The sequence below is a fragment of the Lissotriton vulgaris genome, chromosome 8 (genome assembly GCF_964263255.1).
Source record: "Lissotriton vulgaris chromosome 8, aLisVul1.2, whole genome shotgun sequence".
In the NCBI taxonomy this organism is placed as follows: domain Eukaryota; kingdom Metazoa; phylum Chordata; class Amphibia; order Caudata; family Salamandridae; genus Lissotriton; species Lissotriton vulgaris.
The window spans coordinates 286,463,638-286,488,871 of NC_141696.1; the positions used below are offsets into that span (position 1 = coordinate 286,463,638).

The 25,234-nt window shown below is 46.1% G+C and overlaps 1 protein-coding gene across 1 annotated transcript in view; it reads left to right on the forward strand.

Annotated features, from left to right (window-relative positions):
* Nucleotides 1-16,978: 16,978 nt before the first annotated feature.
* The window catches only part of HSPA13 (heat shock protein family A (Hsp70) member 13), a 47,667-nt gene continuing 39,411 nt past the window's right edge, over nt 16,979-25,234 (forward strand). Inside the window, exon 1 of the mRNA XM_086934059.1 lies at nt 16,979-17,167. Coding sequence (XP_086790185.1) covers nt 17,143-17,167 — 25 coding nt within the window. The 5' untranslated portion in view covers nt 16,979-17,142. The remainder of the gene's footprint in view (nt 17,168-25,234) is intronic.

The window sequence follows — 25,234 nt, forward strand, 5'->3', positions numbered from 1 at the left end:
CTTGAGGGAACGCAGAACCTCCACCTGCATTGCAGAGCCTTGTGGAGTCCGTGGGAGCCAATGTTTGGCAAACTAGTTGATCATGTTGTAGTGCCTGCGGACGCAGGGGAGTGACTCCTTCACTCCAAGGAAGATTCCTTTATGGAGCATGACACTGATGTTGCAGCGAGCTTGCAGGACGATGAGGTCAGGAGTCGACAGAGGTTTCTCTGTTGTAGTCTTGGTCCTTAAGCAAGAGGACGATGTGATCAGTTCGGCCCAGTCAGCACGACTCGGTGAAGATGTTCAGGTCAAAGAAGAAGTGGAGTTGGAACTGAATCGAATTCCTCAGCTAATCTAGGGCCCTCCCCACAGGTCAGCCCTTAAGTTCCATAAGGTGAGTGTTGGAAGGATTCGAGGGTCCCTCCCAGAGGAGGGGTCGGACAGTGGGGGAGATACTCCCATGCCCTTTGTCCAGTTTTGCACCAGATCGGGAAGCTGACGGCTCCCTGATCTGGTACGAACTGGTGTATGCAAGGAGGACACCAAATGTGCCCTTCGAGCAGACTATTTGGCACTGGCAAGCACTCCCGCCCCGGTCCAATACACTGAGTCCTGTCTGGGAAATGGTCACACCTCCTTGCAACAGGAAAACTATTCTCCTACCTTCCCTTGCTCAGGCTTGGCACAGCAGTAGGGGCGCAGAATTGTGTCTGTGGTAGGCAGCAGCCCTTGGTTGTCAGGCTCTGATAGATCAGTCTCGGGAGCATGGAGGGCCTCCCGGAGGGGCCCTACCGTGGATGGAATCATACCTTCAACACCTCATACAGTGTTGGGGTAGAATTCCAACCTGTTTGATACCAAACATACCCTTGTTCGTTCCAGCCAGTTTAGAGATGGTCATCGCGTAATGAGGTGATGCCCCTCTATATGTTATATTGCTGATGCACTTACAACCCAGGAGAATGTACTCCGTAGGCTGTTGGGGTGTCCTGCTCATACAGGGGCACCCTCACAGTTAGGACTGAGCACCCTGCCTTCGGGACTGGAAGTCCTGCTAGAGGGGTGAGTTATGGGTCTTAAGTGTAGTGACCTTAGATATAGGGAGACCTATATCTGTCATAAGTGGTTCTAGAATCAGCTTACACAGGCTGCAATGGCAGGAGTGTCGCTACAGTTTGAGTGGTCTCCCATGGGTGGCATAATACATGCTTCAGCCCATGGAGGGACCCCTGGTGTACCTATGCCCCGGGTACCTCAGTATCATATACTAGGGACTTACAAGGGTACACCAGTATACAATCTGGCATGTACCTTAGTGCGTACTGTTACCATTTTAGGGAGGAAGCACAGTGATTGAGGTCTTGATCAGCAGGATCCCAGTCAGACTAGCCAGAAAACAGTTGCAAGTGGGGGTAACCATAAAAGCAGATCCTACTTCCCTACAATACTCATGAGGCACGATGCGCCTAACAATGAAGGTGTAACCAAATGTAGGCAGAGACGTTCAGCATAATTATCCTCTTCCTTCAAATATCAGTTACTTTCTCATACACGTTTGTCAGTTAATGTGTTATCTCATTGATGTCAGTGCTGTGTGAAGGTAACAGCTAGAAACTGCTGCTGGTGAGCAGGGGCCCATATGTAAAGTTCAGGCAGTAAACATGTGGCACACTGGCCAGAAATAGAATATCAATGACCTATGATAATGACATATACATGTTAACTCATTGCTATCATCCTGTGTACTTGAATATGGACATGTATGTCTCATAACAACTGCTGGCAGGATACCATCAGTGCTGCAGACAACCCAGGGTATGCAAGACATCCTGGCTGCAGCAATGAAACCCACTTGCATCTGTCCATCAGGTAAATGTGCCATAAAATGTTTCCCTCTTATGGATTCCAAAATCATTCCAAAGGTTCAAATCCCCTTCTGCATAGCATCTGTAGTTAGTGTGTAAAAAGTTACATACATACTATTTCAGTTGTGTGAGTGTCACGTGTGCCTGTTAGAATATTAGTCAAGCAGATCATTAAGTATGGTGTCACTTCCCTCTCAAGCTGCTGGATCGGGGACCACATCTTCAGCTAAACCTATGAGGAGCCAGGTTTAGCAGTGGAGATTGCAAAGCAACACATAGCTGTATAGCTGGAGCTGGTGAGTTTGCTTGTGCATTGTACATTTCCATTCAACATCTCAGCGCTATGGTATGAGCTGTCAAGTGTAGGTGTACCCAAACCAGGTCAGGTGTGCATCATTTGTTGATGCAAAGTACAATAGAGTCAACTCTTGTGTTGCACAACATCATTTACTAGGTCAATTACTTATCCTGTTGCAACCTCTGTCTTCCAGGTGATGAGTGGTGGGTGACGGGCAATCAAAGGGGATAACCCACTACTCTTGCAAGCAGCAGTTTCATCTGCCAGGACTGCTCAAGAGGAAGAGGAAGTACCAAACAAGGCTGTGGAATTGGATGATGATGGAGACTATCTGGCCCTTCTCACAGACGATGAGGAGTCCAATTCCCTGACCAGAACATGTGTTACACTGGCTAAAATGTGTAAGGTCACCCCCCCACCCCCAAGCCCAGCAAAGTGCCTCAATATCCAAAGCCCATGATTGCCTGTCTTCAGCATAGCACTAACCAGCCCAGCTCTCACACACCCCAACACATACATCATTCCCTGACAGCCTTCACATTCAGGACAGATGTGGTGGTTCCCCTTCACACTCCTACCTATGCAGTGCATCCCTGGCATTCTCTTCACCATCTGAGGAAGGCACCACCCCTGGTGTCGTGCAGGTATCCCCTGGGCAACATTCTCCTGTCCACAGACTACCACCTGCCACCCTCCCCCTGCTGGTGGACCTAAAGGTCTTATCCATGGCCGTCCCATGCAGAGGGGGCTAGCAGATGGCCATGGTGGCCAGTGGGAGAAGGATTTCTTCCAACAGCAGGTTGATGTGAGGCAGGACATTCGAGCCATAGGGGCTACCCTGTCAGACATGTCCGAGGCACTGCAGGACATGTGCCAAATCCCTCAAGTGGTGGACAGACTAACCCAGGTGTAGGACTGGATAGATAAATCTTGGCAAGACATGTCTAAGAAGATCAATGATATTATATCCATCCATGGGGAAGAGAGTGCAAGACACCTTGCCTTGGCCATTAAGATGATGGAGGGCATGCTGAAACGTATCCAAAGTCTCCATTAAAAGTCAATGCAGGGAGGGGGGCCATCACATCTACCTGCAGCACATCACACCCACACACCTGTACCAAAATCTGCCCTGGCTTGTAGCAAGAGTACACATCCACCACAACTCCCTGTCCAGGCATTCCCCCACTTGTACTTTCACCACCACCCCTTGTCCAGGTACTCCCCCACCTACCCATCTACCACCAACCCCTGTCCAGGCACTTCCACCACCTGAACATCCACCACCACCCCCTGGCCAGGCACTCCCACTAACTGTACAGACACTCTCAGTTCCTGTCCAGGAACTTCCACCTGTACAGGCGGATGAACCACACCAACCTCCACCTGTGCAACAACACAAACACACTTCCTCACAGCGATCCTCACCACCCTCTTTATCACAGGAAGAAATATCATCCTGAATATGTATAAATACTAAGATGTTTATTATATACTGATGGCCAATTGTTTACCCTTGAGGTTGCCTAGAGATGTGATGATGAATGTGTGTGAGTGACACATGTAAAAGTGTAACCCCATCAGTGCAACAAGCTATAATGTGCACAGCAAATAACTACTTCAATGTATATGTCCATACTTTGAACACAACATTTACAATGAGGTTAACATGATAGGGAAAGTATGATTCTAAACATAGATTTATGAAAATTAAAGGGATAAAAAGCAACATTCAGTCCGTTTGGAAGGAAGAAAGGAAAGCAAATAATGTTCTTTGAAAAGAATGGACTAGGGGATTCGGAGGGGGTTGGCCAACATAAATAAAATACAACAGGAAGCGTTTAGGGAACCAGTCTATATACAAGGAGCAAAGTTAATGAATGTCCAAAAGAAAGTCATAGGCCAACATGTCAACTGTCCTTCTGTTCATCCTCAATCTCAACAATGTTCAGATCCTCGGAATTTTATGCAGGCTCCTGGCTAGCCAGGGTAGGACCAGAAACCACACAGGGTTGGAACACACAAGGAGTATAGAGGAAACAGTGTGGGGCATTGTACAGGGGGGAAACATTGAGGGAGGTTTGGGAAGGACGTTTTGTAAGGACAGACAACATGGCTGCACACAAGGAAGTGACACTGCCAGTGAGTATGGCCATAGATCTTGCAAGTTCCTTTCCCATCATTCGGACCGCATCACAGAGCTAAAGCATGATGTGAGAGGACATGCCTAGCTGACCCTCAAATGCACCCATCACTTCCTGAGATGCAGCCATAGGAATTACAATAGAGGGAGGGGTGTAGGTTGAACATGAGGGTTGTGGTGTCTCGGGTCAGAGCCTATGTTAGGGTCTTCCTGACAGCCACTTGAAGGGGGACAAGTGGCAGGGGATGCCATTGGAGACTCCGATGGAATGGGGGCCTATAGAGTCAGGGAGGCGCTGATGGCAGGTCCAGGTTGTGGAGTGACCTGCCTCAGGGACACCTCGCCAAATGAAAGTTGTAAATTGTCAGGGGGCGAGTTGATCTCCTCCCCCCCCCTGGCCAGAGAAGTCCAGGTCTTCACCCTCCTCCCTACAATGTCCTCAGCCTCCACCCGGACCGTAGTACTTGAGGTGTTGTCTTGTACTGTCTGGGTGGGCGCAATTTCCCTGCCTTCTGGTGTTGAAGGTCCCTCCTCCTCCTCCTTTTCCTCTTCAGTTGTAGAGAGAGGTCCTGGCCTCTGGTGCCCCAACGATGTCCTGCTCTGACCCGGGTCCTGGTTCTCCTGGCCAGCTGGGACCACTGAAATGGAAGACAAATCATAGTGTAGTGGTTGTACACATAACAACGACACACATAACTACATGAAAGAAGTGCAGACTTTGTTCTCCTCTGATCACACTATATAAAGATAAGTGACTTGGAGCCTAAAGTAAGTGTATGTTCGCTGTGATGTCCTGATTTGACTCACAGATAGACATCTTGCCTGAATTTTGATGGCTTACACTTCTGTACTGACCAACCCTCACCTTCTGCATTCTTGTAATCTGTGTTTCCTGTCATTACTACATAGACATCTTTCAATCCCAGTCTGCAAAAGGAGATTGGAGACCGTCCGGATGGGATTGGAAGGATCCTGTGATATGGAGTCTCTGCGCTCTTACAATTTTAAACGAATGTTATCTGCTGTGTAGCATTGTATGAGACAACACAAATGCAGATTTTGGTGTACATATTTGAATAGGTGCTGGGATGTTGGCTTTGCTAAGTGAGGAGTCTAACATTTTGATATTCTCTCACAAAAGCAGACAGTCTAGTGCCACATGTTGCCTTCCAAGACTGCTCAGGTAGTGTCGTACCATGGTGAACAGTTGTGGCTAGTTGTTACAGCTACCTTGACTGGACAAATGGCAGGAACGCCACTGTTGGGAAGATGTTTGTATGTGGACCCCCTTAGAGAAGTTGGTATCACTTAAGAGTGAGGCAGGGATCTCAAAGTCTGCCTTATCTTAATGGCACATAATGGTCTGTCTTAATGAGAACCCAATCTCACAAAAGGCAATGCATGTTACAGCATCCAACACCCAAAGGTCTCTCATCCACACACTGGACAGTGTGTGCACCATTCCTCACCCAATGCACACAATAGTTATAAGGCCCGTGGTTCACTGGTAGTGGTGCTGCCAGTACAATGTTATATACAAATGTGCATGTGTGGCTCTAATACCCTGGTGACATACAAACACTACAGCTGTCAGAATGCACTCTGCTCAGTGCATTCTATGTGCTACAGTGAGCCTATGGCCTTATCATGACAGCTGCATTGCACAGATTAGGTAAATGGAGACCTGAGACACACACCAAAGGCAATGCAAGTCACAGCATCCAATACTCAAAGGCCTCTCATCCACACACTGAACAATGTCTTTACCATTCCTCACTCAATGCACACATCCGTTATATGGCCCTTGGTTCACTGGTAATGGTGCTGCCTGTGCAATTTTATATACAAATGCATGTGTGTGGCTCTATTCCCCTGGTGAAATGGAAAAACTACTGCTCCCATAATGCACTCTGATCAGTGCATTCTATGTGCTACAGTGAGCCTTTGGCCTTATAATGACTGCACAGATTAGGTAAATGGAGGCATGGGAAACCTGATTGTAGAGCTTTGTCATCCCTCACATCACACTTTCAGACACATATTGCAGCTAATTCACTTACTATCTCTCTGCTGCTCATTCTCCTCCAGCTGAGCACAGAGGGTTGGCTAGGCTGCCTTCAGGACCCTCCTGTACAGTGGTGAGAGGCGGTGCACATGGTGCTGGGAGGACTGGCCCAAGATCTCCTGGTCCTTGAAATGAAATGAAATGAAATCTTAATTTATAAAGCGTGTTAATACCCAAGAGTTTCTAGGTGCGGTGGCTCTACAGTGTCGGCTCAACAGATGGGGTGTTAGATTGGTGGGATCAGGCTAGTTGCTAAAAAGCCAGGTTTTTAAAAGCTTGCAAAATGCCAAAAGATTGTTTTTAGACTTAAGTGCTAAAGGGAGTGAGTTCCATATTCTGCTGTGCCTGCAACAAAGCTTCTCCCTCACTCCCATGAGGCAGTTTTAGCCCTGGGAATTACCAAATGTGAGGAGAAGGCCTCTGAGTGGAGCTGCCTCTCTGGGTTGTACCACTTGAAACTGTTTGTAAAGTAGTCAGGGCAAGACCATGGAATGCTTTAAAGGCGATGCAAAGGACCTTGAATTTGATTAGTATTTCAACTGGTAGCCTGTGCAATATTGGGAGGGCATGAGCCACTGATTGATGTTTCAGGATAGCAAGCAGCATGCGAGCTGCTGCATTTTGTAAGACCTGCCTTATATTGAAGGAAACATGATTGTATATTGAGGAACACCCCGCTGCAATAATCAATTTTTGACAGGGTGTGAGCTTCAACCACTGCTTTCTACAGTTCTAGCGGAATAAAAGGTAAGATTTTCCTAAGAGTTTTATTCATGAAGAAACAGGAGGAGGTGGTCCCGTTGACCTGCCCCTCGAAGGACAGATTGGTGTCAAAGTATACTCCTAAGTATTCACATTAGAGACTGGATTTAGAATTTCTCCCAGTTCCTGTTGCCACCAGCTTGGTTGGCAAAAAGAGCTATCACGTCCAAAAAAGAAGCCCCTCCGCTTTTCCTGTGTTTAGCTTCAGGCAGTTTTGGGACATCAAGTGTCCGACTTTGCCCATATCTTTGTGAAATCTCAATGCAGTGTCCATCGGGTCCCCTGCAAAGGATGCCATGATTTGCGTGTCGTCGGCGTATGACACCGTCTTAAAGTCGAAGGACACGATGAGAGAGCAGAGGGTGTGACATAAAGGATGAAAAGTGTCGGACTCAGAAAAGAACCCTGTAGCACCCCACAAGGAAAATTGAACCAAGGACACCTGTGTCCGTCAAGCTCCACCTGTTGCTCTCTGTCACTGAGAAGAGACTTCAGTAGAGCCAAAGCCCTGCCCCTGATACCAACAGCAAAGAGTCGGCTGATAAGAAGATCATGATCAATGTACCGAAAGCCGCCGAGAGGTCCAGCAGGATCAAGGCTGTCTTACCACCTTTGGTCCCTCTTGCATCTGTACAGAACATGATCTATACTTTGGTACATGTAGTGTCTGTTGAGGCCGTGTATATGGCATGATGAATATTATTGTAAAATAGTTGTTTATGTGAGATGACTTATACATTACATTTATGCATATCACACATGTTTTGTGCTTGGTACTTACCCGGTAGCCACATGTTGCCAAATTTTACCGCAGCCATTCGCCGGGCAAGAGGTGACATGGGGAATACAAAGATGCCATGGGTACTGCCTGGAAACACGGCATGCAAATCATTAAATCTACCACTGGCATCTCAGACACCCTGCACATTAATGGAATGCCATTGGTGTCTGTTGCAGAAGATGGTTGAAATGCAGTGAGGTGGCTGAAGAGCCACATTGGTACAATCAATTGCACCGAGCACACGTGGGAAACAGGAAATGAGGTAGAAATATCTAGCTAACTTCTGTCTTCTGTCCAGTATATGGGGCATTTGTATGTGGAGGTGGGCTATCGTATTGATGCAGCTCAATACCTGGTGCAAGCACCGGGATTGCTTGCCTGAGAGATGCCCACAAGGTCACTGTAGACCCTTTGGAACGACCCTGTAACAAAAAACGGAGAGCAGCAAGGATCTTAAGATAAGCTTGGATGACATGAGAACGACAGGTCACAGAGTCAAGTTTCTGCCCCCACTCACAAACCATCTCCAAGATGGCATAAGCGGGAAACAGTACTCGCCCTGACATCTTGGCTGGAAATTTTAAATAGGTCAATCCTTTGTCTGAAAATCTTCTCTGCTCTCCTCCTCCTCATCAATTCTTCTTGCCACTTGGCAAGGGGCATAGCAACAAAGACATTCAATGACATGTTGGAAGGTTTGTATGTGTTAACTCTACTTTTATGTTTTCTGCAGGGCTGGGATTGGCTGTTGGGCTGCAGTGTTTCAGCTGGAGCAGTGGGGGAATGGTAAGCACTTACACAGGTGTTTAACGGTGAAGACAATGATCATCCAGCCCAAGTGCAGAGATTCCGGCACCGGTGTGGAGATTCTAGCCCGGCTGCGGCGATTCCGTCCCGGTCTTAAAGATACGAGTCGTAAATTACTTTTGTGAAAACCAAAAGTCGTAAAGTTAGACTTTTGGCTCAGATTACCTTTGTGAATCGGCCCATATGAGTCTCTTTGTCTCAGATACAACAGGAAATTATATTACATTATCGAACAATTAATTTATTAAACTGAAGTTACAAATAGATGTGGCTGTGATCAGGAAGTGCATTGAACATTTGTAACATCTCCGGCAAGCTTACTTTCTTTGATGCACTTTATTTGATACAGTACAAATAAACAGCACCACCAAACAGATAACATTTCATCTATTTTATGAAATGAGATGCACTGCAGAGAGAAAAACATGCACAGAAAAAATCTTCCATTGTACTTTCCTGAAAGCCATGCTTCTTTTAGCTGTTAGTGGAACCAGACCAGCAGGCCCAGAAAATTTGTTTTGCAGCCTAGTTACGCTAAAAAAGAACATTAATCTTTATTAATGAATCTGTTCTAACGCTACTCACCTGATTGCCAGGAAAATTAGTATAGTGAATTTCAGTAGTGTCTGCCTCTTGGGGAAAAAATGTCCTGCAGTATTCCAGAGCCCTATTATCTTTGCAACGGAGCCTAAGGCTAACAAAGCTCATACCGAATTGCAGTCAGAAGCCCAGCAGACCTGCCTTGCAGCACGGAAAGAACCTGGCCCAAATAAAACACCTATGGCCTTCATAAAAATGAAAAATGAAAATAAATATTACTTTTACTTCTTTATCAGGTTTAAAAGGTGATGTAGTTCATGTAGGTTGAGTTATTGCAATTGAAGGGTGAAAAAATGCAATCCCATTATATATCGTTTATTTTTCATTATGACATGCTAAAATTGTAACATTTTCTTTAAAAGTAAAAACTGTTTTGGATGTGTAAACGTTGTGTCTTAGAGAGAAAAACTTGTCTTTAAATCCCATCACATATTCATCCCGGTCTGCAATCCTGCATCTTATAAGTCTTTAGCTCTGCATCAGTGATTATCAGGGTCGGACTGGCCTAAAGAGCAATCAGGCAATGCCAGACAGACTGTTCTGACATATCAGAGTGTGGGTTTTTTTTGGCTGTAGGTGGGCCTGTTTTATGGTCTTCTGCACCCGTTTTTACTGTTGATTTTCCTTATATTAAAACAAAAATTGCTGAACTGATCTCACATTCATGCGGCCTTCAATAACTTGCAAAACAGTCTTGTAGTGTGCCCCAGTGTGTAAACCTAGGCCACTGTCTTAGTTATTTAATGGGGGGCAATTTTATTTATGTGCCAGAGTCTATTTCCTGTCCCAATTTAACCCTGCTCTTTAATTATTGACACTTGAGTACCATTTGAGGTGACAGTATACTGTTTATGAGAATTACAGACATGCTATAAATGTATTGTAAAATAGCTCAGTAGCTTCCAAGAGCTGCCAATAACCCAAACGTCACTGGTTACATTTTTGAGAGCTGCTTGAGTGCAGTTGATAATAAAGTTGCCCTGGAGTTTTGTTGTAAAATGCTTGGCCCAGGGAAGAGAGGTAATTTAACAACATAATAAATTCTGGGATGGGAATTGTAGTTTTCTACATTTGGTCTGTCCTTCCTTTATAGACAAAGCCATAGCTGCCAAGTTTCTCATGTGTGACTAGTAAGGCCAGTACTAAATTTTTCCTAGAATTCTGGGACCGGTAACCATATTTAACTCAGTATAAAAACAGGTCTACGAGTGCCAGAATTCTAAGAAAACAAAAGTACTGAACTGACTGGTTACATATGGGCCTGTGAAAATTGGTAGTTATGAAAAATTGCTTTGTGTTCGGAGATTTTTCAAGGACACTTCTGCAAAATTCTGTTGAACAAAGTGGATATTTTCTGATTTATATCTTACTTCGTGAGCATATCTGTTGTGATATGGCCTCTGAGACAGCCAGTTGGCCAGGAAGACTGGGAGGTTTTGTTGGGCGCCAGGCCCTATTACGATTATGTGGTGCTAGGAAATGTTTTTCATGTAATTTGATTGATTTACGCACCCTGTTCTGAGTACCTCTAAAGGTGGTCTTATGATGATGAGGCTGTCTTGCATGTTTTGGTTATGCTAGTAAGATTTTCTTCCACCTTGTGCCTTATGCCCCTAATGTTAGAGATTCACAGGAGGTTTGGGTCCAATATTAGTCTGTTGAGATTATGGGTGTTCGATGCGGTTGGTGCCAAATATGGTTTTTGTTATAGGCTGATACTAAGTACAGTGATCACCAGTGGTTATTGGGTGCTCATTTATGATCTATTTTACTTTTACTAAATTTACTCTGTGATGGTTCTGACAGTGGTCCAGTTGGCCCTGCCACATGTAAATGATTCCCTTTCAAACAATATCCAGTGCCAGATGGCATCCTGTATACCTAGATGAAGGGCCCAACAAATACTAACGGAACCTTTGAGACTCCCAAGCCCCCCATCTTCTTCTGCTCTGAAGTAACCTGTTCCTAATCACCTCACTTCCCGGACGGCACATTAGTTCGGATATCTTCACCCGACGTCTGGAATATGTGCCCCATTTATGTCCTTATCCGTCTCATCACCGCTTTCCTAGTAACACCCTTCTCATATCCCCCCCACCCTCTTCCTCCTCTTCCTCCTCATTTTCCCAACATGGCCACCTCTCGAGTTATGGATGGAATTAATTGCTACAAATCATTTATCCTCCCGACCAGACTAAAGCTTCAATAAAACGACTGAAGCATAACACTATTGAATGTTTCCCTGATTCCATTTTTGTTCCATTTTTGTTGATAATTTTTACAATGGTCGTTTTGGGAGGCTCAAAAACGATCTCATTTTCTCTCACGACACCCCCTCTTGGTCCATCAGTATACATAATTCCCTTAATGTCACCTCCTTCTCCTCTATCCCCCATGGGAAACAACTAAAAATGTCCCCCTCTGCATGTTTCACCGGCTCCCTCACTATCTCACTCTATAACAATGGTACTGTCATGATCCAAGGCAAAGACACCTGTCTCTCTTTTTTTGACCACCTCTTCCCCTCCCTATGCCCCTCCTCTGCGGCCGGGCTATCCCCTGACTCTTCATCTAGCTCCACCCTTTACTCCCTTTCTCCTCCCCTGACCCCCCCCACACTTTAATAAACTGCACCCTCAAGAAGCACAGGTCTGCCCTCTTCCCTCTCATGTGCCCTACTCCCCCATTACTCCCCCTCACAGTATGCCCCCCTTCATCACTTCAGCCTTACCTCTAGCTAATACGCTCATCGTCCAATCTGCATCGTCCCAGCATTCCAATCTCATCTCCTCACCCCTATTCCTACCTACCACCCCCCTTTTTAGTCCACCTCTCCTCCAACCTTCTCCCCCAGTTAACATTCCTTACGCTCCCCTTATTCCTCCCTCTCCCCTCTTCTCTACCCCCTCCTCCCCTCACTATTTACCCCGATTTCTCCACAAACTCTTTGCATCTCTCTCCTTCCCCCGCTCCTCCAGCAATGCTGTGCTACCCCCTTTCCCCCTTTGGTAACCCTGTCCATCTCTCTCCCTCAGGCCCAACAAAGCCATTTCCTTTCTTCAACTTCCCTGTCTCCCTACCCCCCTAAAGCTGCCGGATGCCCGTTCCCTCTTAGCCACCTCTCCTAGCTGACAGGACCTCTCCAACCACCTCCCCTCTCTTCCTCCCTAACCTCCTACATTCCTATGACTCCACACAGTCCTCCCCTCTCATTCTACCCCACCGCCTTGATCCGCACCCATCTCCCTTTAAATATGTCCTTAATTCCGTTCCTTCTGTCAACACCAACAAAAACAACTCTCCCTTCCTCTCTGATACACCAACTTCCGCTCTCAACCTCCACCTTTCCCCGCCGATGAACCCTATACCCCAACTCTCCTCCTGTCCCACCACATCTCCTTCCCTTCCACCACCAATTTCATCCCCTCCTGCTTCCATTGATCCACCTAACCTTCCGTGTTCTGCCCTACTCTCCCTGGAAAATAAGCAAGGCTCTCTTATCACCTCCATCTCCCAGCTTGTAGCTTCCATTTCACTTTTAAGCTCCAAGATTTTCACTTTTCCATACACCTCAACTCCTTTGGAAAACTCTCATCTTCCCACGAGATGCACCTCGCCCCCGCACCCCTTTATAGCCAAGCATAACCTGTCATCTGCAAACATCTTAAACTCACACAAGCTTTTGAACGCCACCCCTCCTCAACTTGCACCTCCTAGTAACCCTACTATCTACTCTATTCCGACCATCTCCTCTGTCAGAACCAAGCACCCCGTATAAGAACAATATCCCTATCACCCTTCATAGCCCAAGTGCCCCCGTCACCAAAACAGTCTTGACAGAGCTGCGCTGTCTGCTCCACAACTGCAGATCTGCAATAAAACACAAACTTGAAATCTCCGATATCATCACCCTTCACAATATTGACATGCTCTTCCTCACAGAGACCTGGTTTAACGATACTTCTCACTCTATGTTTGATCTCCTATTACCCACAGGCTATTCTATTTAGGAATGACAGAATTGACAAAGTTGGGTGAGGTGTTGCAGTCATCTTTAGAAACTCCCTTCAACTTAAGGCTTTTCCTATCAGCTTCTTGCGCACTTTTGAATGCCTATCTCTTGAGCTTCAATTACACCACCGCTCACCCCTCAGATTCTATGCCATTTACCGCCCGCCTTGTAGCGGCCCTTCATTTTTGGAGGAACTCACTGACTTCATCAGTGACCAATACTCGCAAAGTGACAATCAGACCTTTGTGGGTTACTTCAATCCCCACTGGGGCGTACCGCAAGACGCTTCTGCGAATCTGCTGGCCACCTTCCTCTCTGCAAACAATCTTATCCAACACTGCACAGAATCAACACACTCCAAGGGCTCAATCCTGGACCTTGTTATCTCTAAAGCAGACATGCTTTCCATCGCTACCTCTATTCATGTAGACTGGTCTGACCGCCTCCTCTTCCCTTTCGCTCTTCACCTATCACACTCTATAACTCTTGGCTTACCTAAGAGGGCTACCTCATGGTTCCGTGCCACTAACAATATTGACGTTGGTTCCCTCTGTGACTCAGCTTTGCTATCACTTCCAAGGCTAGACCCGAACCTAGATGGTGACGAGCTCACCTTCCAATACCTCACAGTCCTTGCAGTCAAAATCAATAACGGCGCTCCTCTCCACAGCAAAAAAAAGGCCCACTCCCTCAGCACCTTGGTTCAACAAATCCCTCTATGAAGAAAGGAAGCACCTAAGATGCCTGGAGAAACAATGGAGGCAAGCGCCCTCCACAGATAATTTGGCCACGCTTCGTTCAGCAAGATCCAAGTACCATAAGCACATCTTCCTTGGGAAAGCGTCGCACTTCAGAGCCCTACTTGACTCAGCCAAAAATAGACCCAAAAAACTATTCGATCTCATCAAGAATCCCAACTGCTCTCCCCCCAACCTCCAAGTTGGAGGATTCTACAAATAAAGCAGCGGATTTCGCTATATTCGTTGACGAAAAAAAGTGAAATCACTTGTGGATCAGGTCTTTCATCCTACCCCTCCAGAGGAGCGCAAATCCTTAGCCATTTGGCAGAACTTTGACTCCATCTCTGAAGATACCCTCCTCAATTACATCCTCAAAACAAAGCCCTCCAACCATTCTCTTGACCCCATCCCTAGTGCCATTGCCATTGACTTCTATACCCATTCTCTTTCCTATTGGACCACTCTGGTCAACCTCTCCCTCTGTCAAGGCTCCCTTCCTGTCTCCTTCAAAACTGGGCAGGTCACCCCTCTGCTTAAAAAACCCACTGCTGATGCGAATGACCTCAACAATTTCTGCCCCATCACTAACCTACCCTTTCTTGCGAAGATCACAGAAAGATGTGTAGCGAAACAACTCTCTCGTCATATCAAGGACAATGATCTACTTGAAAATTTTCAGTCCGGCTTCATCCAAAACTGCAGCACTGAAACAGTCTTGCTGCAAGTGATTGATGACGCGCTGCGGATACTCGATTCGGGCGGTTGGTCTTCTAATCCTCCTTGACCTTTTTGCAGCCTTTGACACTGTCAATCACAACACTCCCCTCAACACTCTTCAACAGAGAATGGGCATGGAGGGCACTGTGCTTAAATGGTTTGCCTCCTTCCTCTCTGATAGATTTCAAATGATCAAAATAGCGAACAGTCTTTCATCTCCTTTGGCGGTAGGTCAAGGTGTTCCCTCAAGGCTCCATACTTGCACCCACATTGTTCAATCTCTACTGAGAACCACTGGAAAATCTCATAAGTAAATCTGGGATCCACTATCACCTCTATGCAGACGACACTCAAATCTACCTCAAGTTTCCTCCACTCACGATCTCTCTATCCTAAGCTCTACTCTCGAATCCATTCAAAACTGGATGTCAACTCATCAAGTGATTCTGAATCCCTCCAAAACTGAATTCCTCCTCCTCTTCTCCTCACTTTCTCCTCCCCCGGTTCAATCATAGATGGATCAGATGAATCTACTTAACAATAAACCCATCATTGTCGACAGCGCAAAATCCCTTGGTGTCATACTCGACAAAAAACTCAATCTAATCTCCCACATCAATTCCGTTGCAAAGTCTGATCGATACCAACTGCGCCTTCTTTGGGGAATTTGTTGCTTCTTCCCGGAGCAAGACCTTAAAACCCAAATCCAATCGCTGGTCCTCTCCAGACTGGATTACTGTAATTCTCTTCTTACTGGCTTCCCCAAATCCCACCTGTCCCTCCTTAAATCTGTTCTCCATTCAGCAGCTCGTTTCATTTATGGGACTAAAAGAAGTGACCACATCACACCCATGTTATCCACCCTCCGCTGGCTTCCCATCTATCTACAAGACTGCCTGTATCACCCTCAAAGCCTTGCACTCCTCCTCTCCTAGCTACCTGGCGAATAAACTGAAACTCTCTGGAGGCTCTAGACCATCACGTAATGCGGAAAATCTAATGCTTGAACCTCCCACTTTCAAGAAGGAAAGATCGATGGCCCAATCCTTTTCAGGCAACGCGGTGAAAATCTGGAACTCACTTCCGCCTCAGCTCCGGACCACCACCTCCTCCCAGGCCTTCAAAACTGACTTCAAAATTCTCCTCCTTCAAAGACACTTCCAAATGTAATTCTCGCCCTCTCTATTATCTGAAGGAAGACCTTCCAAATATAGGAAATTCTATTCTCCATGACTATGGAAGTGCCTTCCCAGTGTGTTCTTGTGTTTTGAGTGGTCTACCATTTATTGAAGTATTATCCTTCTACCTGTGGTTGGTACTCTTTTGTAACATGCACACGTCACTTTTCTCTTGTAGCACACTGTTTGCTACCTCCTACATTTTGTTTGCTTTAGATACTTGCACAAGTGTCACCATTGCCTACGTAACGTTTGTTCTTGTGTTTGTGTCTGCCATTTATTGCAGTATTATGCCTCTACTTATACTTTGTACCCCTTTGTAACTTGCACACGTCACTTTTTTTCCTCCTGTAATGTACCGTTTGCTACCTCTTATATTTTGTTTGCTCACAATTGTCACTTTTACCTCTTGTAACTTAACGTTTGCTTTTGTTATTTGTTCACTTATAATTTTCTCCTCATGTATCATTAACGTTCCTATTGTGAAGCGCTCTGACACCTTCGGGTAAAGTCCGCGCTATATAAAAGGGCATAAAATAAAATAAAATAGAGTGTCGTAGGTGGTACACATAGCACATTCAATTTAAAGTCAAGGAGCAAATTCAACGGCGCCCGCCTACACAGACATCTCAACAAGCTTCACGGTTTTACAGCAGTTTCTTAATAAAAAGGCATTCAAGGTAGCAACACGGACTAGGACTGCTGGTTTAATACCACGGCATTAGTACAAAACCGAGCTAGTGGACTGCAGCTAACAGATCCTTCACATGATCCATCATTCTTGGTGCGATTATCATTCCTGGATAGACTCGACAGTCATTAGATCAGGCAAGTATTAGAGGACGACTTAGTTAGATGAAGCCGGCGCCGACTCCAAAGCCAATCATTACTTCGGAATTCTGAACAGCGCATTAGGATTGGCCACGATGTCGCCAACGATCCAATCCCAGATGACGGTATATCGAGCGTACTGGCTTCCACGCCCTGAATAATAACAATGGGTGGATTGGTTGGTTGACATCCAACCCGGAAGCGGCGATGTTTATGGAGAAATGACACTACACTTTCATTACACGTCATGTTTTAAAACATCAGCTACCGACGACGGAGAGTAAGCTGAGTTCACGGACCATCCGTGCACTTAGCGGACAGGTGGTCATCTTACATTTGTTGGCAGATAGTACGAGTCGCCATGGCAGGGGAAATGACCATCCTGGGTGAGTCTCCGAGAAATGTGGTTGTGTGCGAGAATCTCCTGTTGATGTATTCGAGTAAACGAGAACGCTGACTTGTGGGCTAGGGATCAGAAAGGCGTTGAAAGAAGGAGAATGGCGTTGACAATATAGAAGTGGGAAAGGGAGAGAGGGCCAAGCAGGGAAAGAGAGGAGAGGTCTCTTATAGTACGTCAGATCGAAAGCCAACTCGTACTGTAGTCTCCTTAGTCTATTAGGACATAGACGACTCCGCAAGTACACAACAGTGCTGTACACTAGCCAACATGTCTAACCTATCAGCAATGTTGGAAAGGGAAATACGCATTGGCAAAGCCAGTAGGTTTAGCCTATGTTACATCTTTTATCTTTGTTATTCTTGTTTATTGCAGTCCATCTGATATCTAACCTGAGAAGCGAAACCTATTGGCAATGTGTTTTTAAATGGTGCACAGTAGGCGAGTTACCGTGTAACCTGGTTTAAAGGGAAAAAAGGCGTTCTTTTTTTATTTTAAATATGCCATGTTGCATGGCAGAAAAATATGGTTACAGTTCAAAGAGAGAAATACAGATATTGAGAGAGAAGAAGCATGAAGAAATTACTTTGTGGAGTGAAAGGAGATAATGAAGGTAGTAGAGAATGAATATTTAAGGAGGCAGAGGGCAAGCATCAAAGACGAAAAATGAGATAAAGATAAGACGTAGGAATACATGTCATCTAAGTGACGTGCATGTATGTGACACGTGCATCTTTTCTTAATTTTTTTATTTCTTTTTTAATCCAGCCAATGGCGAATACTAAAACAAAAAATCTAATTTTTACTCGTGGAACTATGTCCGTTTCTGTCGTTTATGTTGCTAACTCTCTTGTAATTTCCTAATCTATATTTAAATTGAAATGTAATATTAGCGAAGTACCTCTGGCACTAAGTTGGCAAAAAAGCACAATATCCACTGCCACGTACGATTTGTTTTAATAGTATTAGTTATTTGCTTAATATTCTTCAGGTCATTAGGGATGGGGTGCAGAATGTTATCAAAGCCTGTGACCAGTACTTGCCGCACATGGCAAAGAGTAGACATTGTTCTGCATCGCCAAGTGAAGATCTTGTTCTGCAGATACGGAATCTGGATAGAGGGTTTGGCTAGAGGCAATGTCTGGCACATCAAGCAGCTGTGTTCAATTTGCATGGCCTATAAATATGGATCTGCCGCATTTGTCACATAATACAGCATCTGCTGCATAATCTGTAGACCTTAACAAATACAATTTAGTTTCTAGCTTAAATGATTCAAAAGTTAATAAAATCGCTGGGATGCCTGTCTTTTGCAATGGTTTACTTCTCACTTTTCTGTTGCTTATTGCTATGTTTGGGTGTTCAACTGAGGTGCAACCTGTGCCCATAGTGTTCACAAGTGTAACAAGCAGTGGCATAGCCAAATGTCTCGCCTTTGGGCCCTTATACGTGTTTACCCATGCAACAGTTTATGTTGCACCAAGGATATTGTGCAGCATAACTAAATACTTATAAGGTCCCAAAGGCGAGACCTATTGGCTATGCCAATGCTTGTTGGTATATATTTGCAATGTAGTTGTCATTCATTTGTTTGCTCTGGTTTTCTTTGTTTTGTTTATGTGGGGAGGGTGATGTAGTATGGCTATACTGGGGTCCTATTGTGATTGAATGGGTTGTTATATGAAAATCCTCGTACCTATGATATGTATTCGATTTGGAACATACAGCTTAGTTCAAAGAATGGTCATTCTCGGCCAGTAATCAGACCTATCCAAATGTCTCCTGTGTTGTGGGTCCATATTTGGAATAAAGCTACCGCTTCTGCAGCCAACGATTCAGGGCTTGGGAAAAGTCAGTTTTCAACCTGGTCTGACAGAATATAAGCATTCCAGAGAAAGTGTGGAGGGCATTATTCTCACAGCAGAAAGAAATAGCCTCACAGTAAAAGGTTTTGAGATAAGAAGTGCAGCCCTGAAACTTGTCTTGGTAGACCACAGCTAGCTCACCTCTCATTTTAGTAAGCCGATCCTGTCTGAGTATAGTGTAGCCTGCGGGAATAGATGCGGCAAGGTCCGGGCCCAAGAAATCTCATAGCCAGGCCTTAGAAAGATAGCATCAGGCTTGTGTGACTGAATGAACTCCCAGCATTCTAATTTATTTATACCAGCGTTCTCCTATTAAGAAGAACACAAGAAGTTATTAGTTCTGTGACCTTTGGCTTACAAGGGAAGGGCCTGTCCTCCCAGACCCTTTCTCGAACATTAATGGATGTTGTGCTTGCTTATCCCAACCTTTTTAAAGGTGTGACTCGTGAAAAATCCACAGTGATTATTATTCAATGCTATAATCCCCATCTAATCTGTTTCAGTTCAAAGGAGTGCTGGCAGAGTGTCTCTTACTTCAATAATTCAGGTCCAGAAATGCATTTTGGAATATACATGCTGCTCAGGGGCGACAGATCCTTACTTAAAACTTGTGGAAAGGATGTTTGCTGGAGGAAGCACTGCACTGGAGTCAAAGAAGCATCCTAAACGAGCCCCGCAGGGAGAGTAAATTAAGGAAAAGTATCCTTACTTGGCCTCAGGCCAAGGCAGCATAAAATATTAGTAGGTGAATTGGGAAAATTAGATCTAATCAGAGAAACTGCTAGTGCACTACTGGTAAAGCAGCTAGGGGTGAAATTACCAGAGATTGCTGAAAGCACATTCGCTCAAGGAACGTGCCAAACTGGCGGGGGCGCTTGAATGAAAACACTATTGCTGGAATGTGAGGGCAGCACAGAATGTCACTTGGGAACGCATGCTGACTGCTGTGGTGGCTGCGGCAGCACTGGACAGAAGGAAATCAGTAAACACAATGTGTCAACCTGAAAGTAACGTAAATGACTCTGAAGAAAGAGGATGGGGGGAACTGGATCTCATTGGAAACGGTCTCTAATTATTCTCAGACCATGTTGCCATTTAGAAAAAAATACTCCAAGTATGGACAGAATGCGCAAAGAATAATAGTAAACAAGCATTGGCCGTGTGGCCGTGAAAGTGACACGGCCGTAAAAGTGATCGCGATCGCATGGCAGCTGCGCGCGTGCACGCTCGTGTGCACGCAAGCTTTAGGCCACCAAAAGCCTGTGGTGGCACTTTCAAAAGCCGCTAACTAAATGTCTCGCAGACAGCGCATGGGCTGGCTCAGCAAGACCTAAAAAGGAATAAATAATGAAGTAATGCTATCAGAAAAGGTGCTGCATTACGCCGCATAATTGGCCTTTTCTTGCTGCATAATTTAGGCTACCGTGCCTCCTAATTTGTCCTTCTTATGGTGCATAATTCAAAATTTGCAAACATTCGTGACAAGAATTTTCAATTCTATTAAGGACTAGGAGGCGAGGATTATGCTTTCTCATTTCTTTAATGAAATGCTCAGCAGCCAATAAAAACAACCAAAAAACTACATTTCCCATGAACACCAGGGAATAACCATCGAGAGTAGTGTATAAAAGGTCCCAACATTAGTCTGTCTTTCTCTTTCTTTGTGGAAACACGTCCAAGTTAAAGTAAAATCCCAAGTAAAGTAAGAACAATTCCAAACAAGCCGCAGTCATCCAGAGAATCCTGAAGTAGGCAGCAGAAGAACCTTGGGTCCAGACGGCAGGAGGAGAACGAGACTCCGGAGGGGAACAAATCACATCACTTCTGGTCTGAACCTGGAAAAGATACGGAGCCGTAATATCCAAAGGTAACAAGAATGTCAATAGCAATCCAGGGAGGGAAGAACAAGGAGTGAAATATTTGCAATTGCATGTAAACAGTCACAATACATTAGTATGCAAATATGAACCACGGGTGGGATAATCCTCGCCTCCTAGTCCTTAATAGAATTGAAAATTCTTGTCACGAATGTTTGCAAATTTTGAATTCTATGTCAGGACAGGAGGCTCCGATTATGCTTTTTTTAAAGCTGATCCACCACTACAGAAGCAACACAATCAATAGGTTTGTAATAAAACGTTTTGAACACCGAATCAGATGACCAATCTGCAGCCTTCATAATATCAAACAGAGTAACACCCATGGAATAAGCTTTAGAGGCCATCGCCCCTCGTGCAGAATGCGCGCCAAACACAGAAACATCGATACCCGCCTCAGACATAAGCCACCTCACCCAGCGCGCCAAAGTAGCTGGAGTGACGGGGCGAAAAGGCTTTTGTAATGCAATCAGTAATTGACCCTGCATGTCTGAACGGAAAGAAGCAGTACTCACCTCGTAATCCTTAAGGCATTGTACAACACAAAGGTTGGGACGCGAAGGAAAAGAAGGATATGTAATGGAAGACGTATTAGATTTCGTACGTTTGGAAAGACGAAAAGTAACCCCTTCAGGAGTAAAACTGCGACCTGCTAGATCCAAAGCGTGGACATCCGACACACGCTTACAGGAAACCAGACAGAGTAACATCTTCAACTTCGCAGATAACTGTTTGCGAGATAACAAAGAGTTCGAAGGCCAGGCCTCTAAGAACTGGAGAACAACAGAAACATCCCATAAAGTAACATATTTAGGTGCGGGAGGTTTCGCAAAACGAATTCCTTTAAGCAACCTGGAAATAAAGGGATGTTCAACCGCAGGTTTTCCATCGATGTGGGCATGACCCGCTGAAATAGCAGAGCGGAAACCATTGACCGTCGAATAAGCCAGACCAGAGGTGGCCAAAGAGGCCAAAAAATTAACAATCATACTGATATCTGCTGAAACGGGATAAACTTGCCGTTGAGCACACCAATCGCACCATCGCTTCCAAGACCCCTTATACCGTTTGTGAGTATTGGGAGCCCATGCCTCACTAAGGAATTTGGAAGCGTCGCTAGAAATGCCCGGGAGCGTCCAACGATCCCCGAGATCCTCCACGCTAGCAGCTGAAGAGAGCCGGAGAGGATCAGGGGATGCGGGTCTCCGAGAGGATCCAACAAGAGATTCCACAACGGGGGAGAAGAAACGGTGGAGCGCAGCACATTTCCAGAAGCACCGGAAACCATGCTTGAGCCCTCCAGAGAGGGGCAATCAGAATCAGCTCCGCTCGAAACCGTTTGGTGTAAGCCAGCACCCTGGGAATCATCAGAACCGGTGGAAAGGCATAACAAAGGGTCGATAGCCACTGCTGGAGAAAAGCATCCGTGGCCAGAGCCTGAGGGTCCGGCCTCCAACTGTAGAAACGCGGAAGTTGCGTATTGAGGCGAGAGGCAAACAGATCCAACTGACATTGACCCCAACGCCGAAGGAGAGCACGGAAGACTCGAGGGTGAAGCCTCCAGTCGCTGTAATCCTGAAGATGTCTGGATTGCCAATCCGCTATTTGATTGTTGCACCCCGGAAGATATTCCGCAATAACAGTGATCTTCCTTTGAAGACAAAAGTGCCAGAAATCCTTGGTGATCTCCGCCAATACCTTGGACCTGGTCCCGGCCAGTTTGTTCACATAGCGGACTGCGGACATGTTGTCCATCCGGAGAAGAACACAGCAGCTTGGTTGCAGGGGGGAGAAACACTTGATCGCAAAAGAACCCGCTAGGAGTTCCAGGCAGTTGATGTGGAGAGCTAACTCCTGAGGGGACCAACGACCCCCCGTCGAGACAGACCTGCAGCTGGCTCCCCAACCCCACCGACTGGCATCGGATTCTATCACTAGGTCCGGGGTCGCACCAAAGAGGGCTCGACCATTCCAGGCCTCCATGTGGTCCAACCACCACTGCATCTCCCAACGTACCTCCTCCGTAAGAGGAATCTGGTCGGAGTACCTGAGACCTTTCCGGAGATGCTGAATTTTCAGCCTCTGCATCGCCCTGTAATGCAGAGGACCTGGAAAGATCGCTTGAATGGACGACGCCAACAGACCCACTACACGTGCCAACGACCTCAACGACACAGTCGGTCTGGAAATAACAGATGTCAATTCTCTCTTGATGTAACGCATCTTCTGATTGGGCAAGAGAAGTTGACAAGCCACAGAGTCGATCTGGAAACCCAGGAAGTCTATAGACTGGGCAGGGACCAAAACCGACTTCTGAACATTGATCAGAAAACCTAGAGACTGTAACAGATCGATGGACCATTCCAGATGTCGTAGAAGTTGCAGAGGACAATCCGCCATAAGGAGAATATGGTCCAGATAAATAATCAACCTGACACCCCGAGACCGTAGATGTTCCACAACTGGACTCAACAGTTTCGTGAAGCACCACGGTGCCGACGAGAGACCGAACGGGAGAACCTGATACTCGTACCAAACTCCCTGCCAGTGAAACTGGAGAAAACGACGATGAGGCCTGTAGATTGGAATCGAGAGGTACGCATCTTTGAGATCCAGACGGACCATCCAGTCCCCCTCTCGTAAGAGATCCCTCAAGAGATGGATGCCCTCCATCTTGAAATGTCGATAGACCACCCCTCCGTTAAAGTCTTTCAGGTTGAGAACTAGGCGAGAGCCGCCCCCTTTCTTCTCGACCAGAAAGACTGAACTGGCAAACCCCATCGGATGACAGGTTGTTGGAACAATCGCCCCCTTCTTGAGGAGGGTGTCTATTTCCCCGGACAAACCTGATCCTGTAGAGAAAAATGTAAACAAGGGGGAGGACGGGTCTGATGCATCGGGTGATAAAACTCTATTCTGAACCCTTGAACAGTTTGCAGCACCCATGCATCGCTGGAGATCATGCGCCAATTTTGCAGGAAAAATTGAATGCGACCCCCCAACATTACATCGCATGCATGAATCAGGCTCACCTGCAGAGTGGGTATCCTGGTAGCGTCCTTGTTGACCACCTGAACGTCCTTTGCCGTACTGGCCCTTTCCTTTTCGTGAGGGATAAAAGTTGGCTCGGGTGGAATAACCGGCGTCATAGGAACCTCTTTGCTGAGAGGAATTGCCTCTCTGGGACTGGTTCGCAGAGCCACGGCCGAACGAGCGTCCCCTACCTCGTCCGGCCTTTGCAAAAACCGGGCGCATTGCCCGTCTTAAGGAGGCCTGTGCTTTGTCTATCCCACTGAAGGTAGAGACAAACCGTGTGAGTTCTTTAAGGAACGGCTGACCAAACAAAAGGCCTTGCGCCTCAGGCCCAGATTCCGAGGTGGCCAACTCAGAAAGTTTCGGATCAAGCTTCAAAAGGATGGATCTGCGACGTTCCGCAGACATCGCGCAGTTGGCATTTCCTAAGTAACATATCGCCCGTTGGGCCCATTCAATCAATTCAGTCTGGTTTACCAGGGCAGAAGCTTCCTTCGCTTTGTAACCTAGGTCTAAAATCTTGGTGAGCGGACCAAGCAAGTCCAGTACTTTATCCTGACAGGACCGCCAAGATCTATCTAGGCACTTCTTCGGGTCCTTCGCATATTTTTTCAAGTACGTGACCATCATGGGGTCAACCTCCGGAGTCTCTGCCAAATGGTCTGCCAGCTCAGGTCTCGGGCACTCCGAGCGCAACCGTGCCCGAACCGAGGCCTCAAAAGGTTGACGTATGTGAGCCTCAGTATAGGTAGCCACAGCAGGTGAAGGCATCCAGGTGGATGAGTTCGGGTGAACGATATCTGCCGGTTCAAAATTGAGCACCGGAGGGCGCTCAGGGGCATCCACAAAATGTTCTTTACTGACCAGTTTTTTAGGAGGTGGAGAAGCATGGCCCGAAGAAGCGGAAGACTGGGCATTGTCCGATTCGGTCTCATGCAGAGTGGAAGTAGCGGAAGGAGCAGCCGCCAAACTCTTAGCCAGGCGTTGAAGGTCTGTTTTGTGAGGATTAACCGGAGACTTCGCCGATTTCTTGGAAGCAGGCAACCAACCCTGTTGTTGCGCATAAAGATTTAAATGACGCTTCAAGGGGTTAATAGCACGCACCAGTGCCTTGTTGACAGACTGTTGGACACCCCTATCCAACTGCTCCACCAAATTCTGTTCCAAGGAGCCTTCCTCCTCCTCATCATAGTAATAGTCGTCATCAGCGTCGTAGTAATCAGCCATTCTACACAATGGTAGACAGTAAATGCCCACAAGACGACTGAAAGAATATGGAGT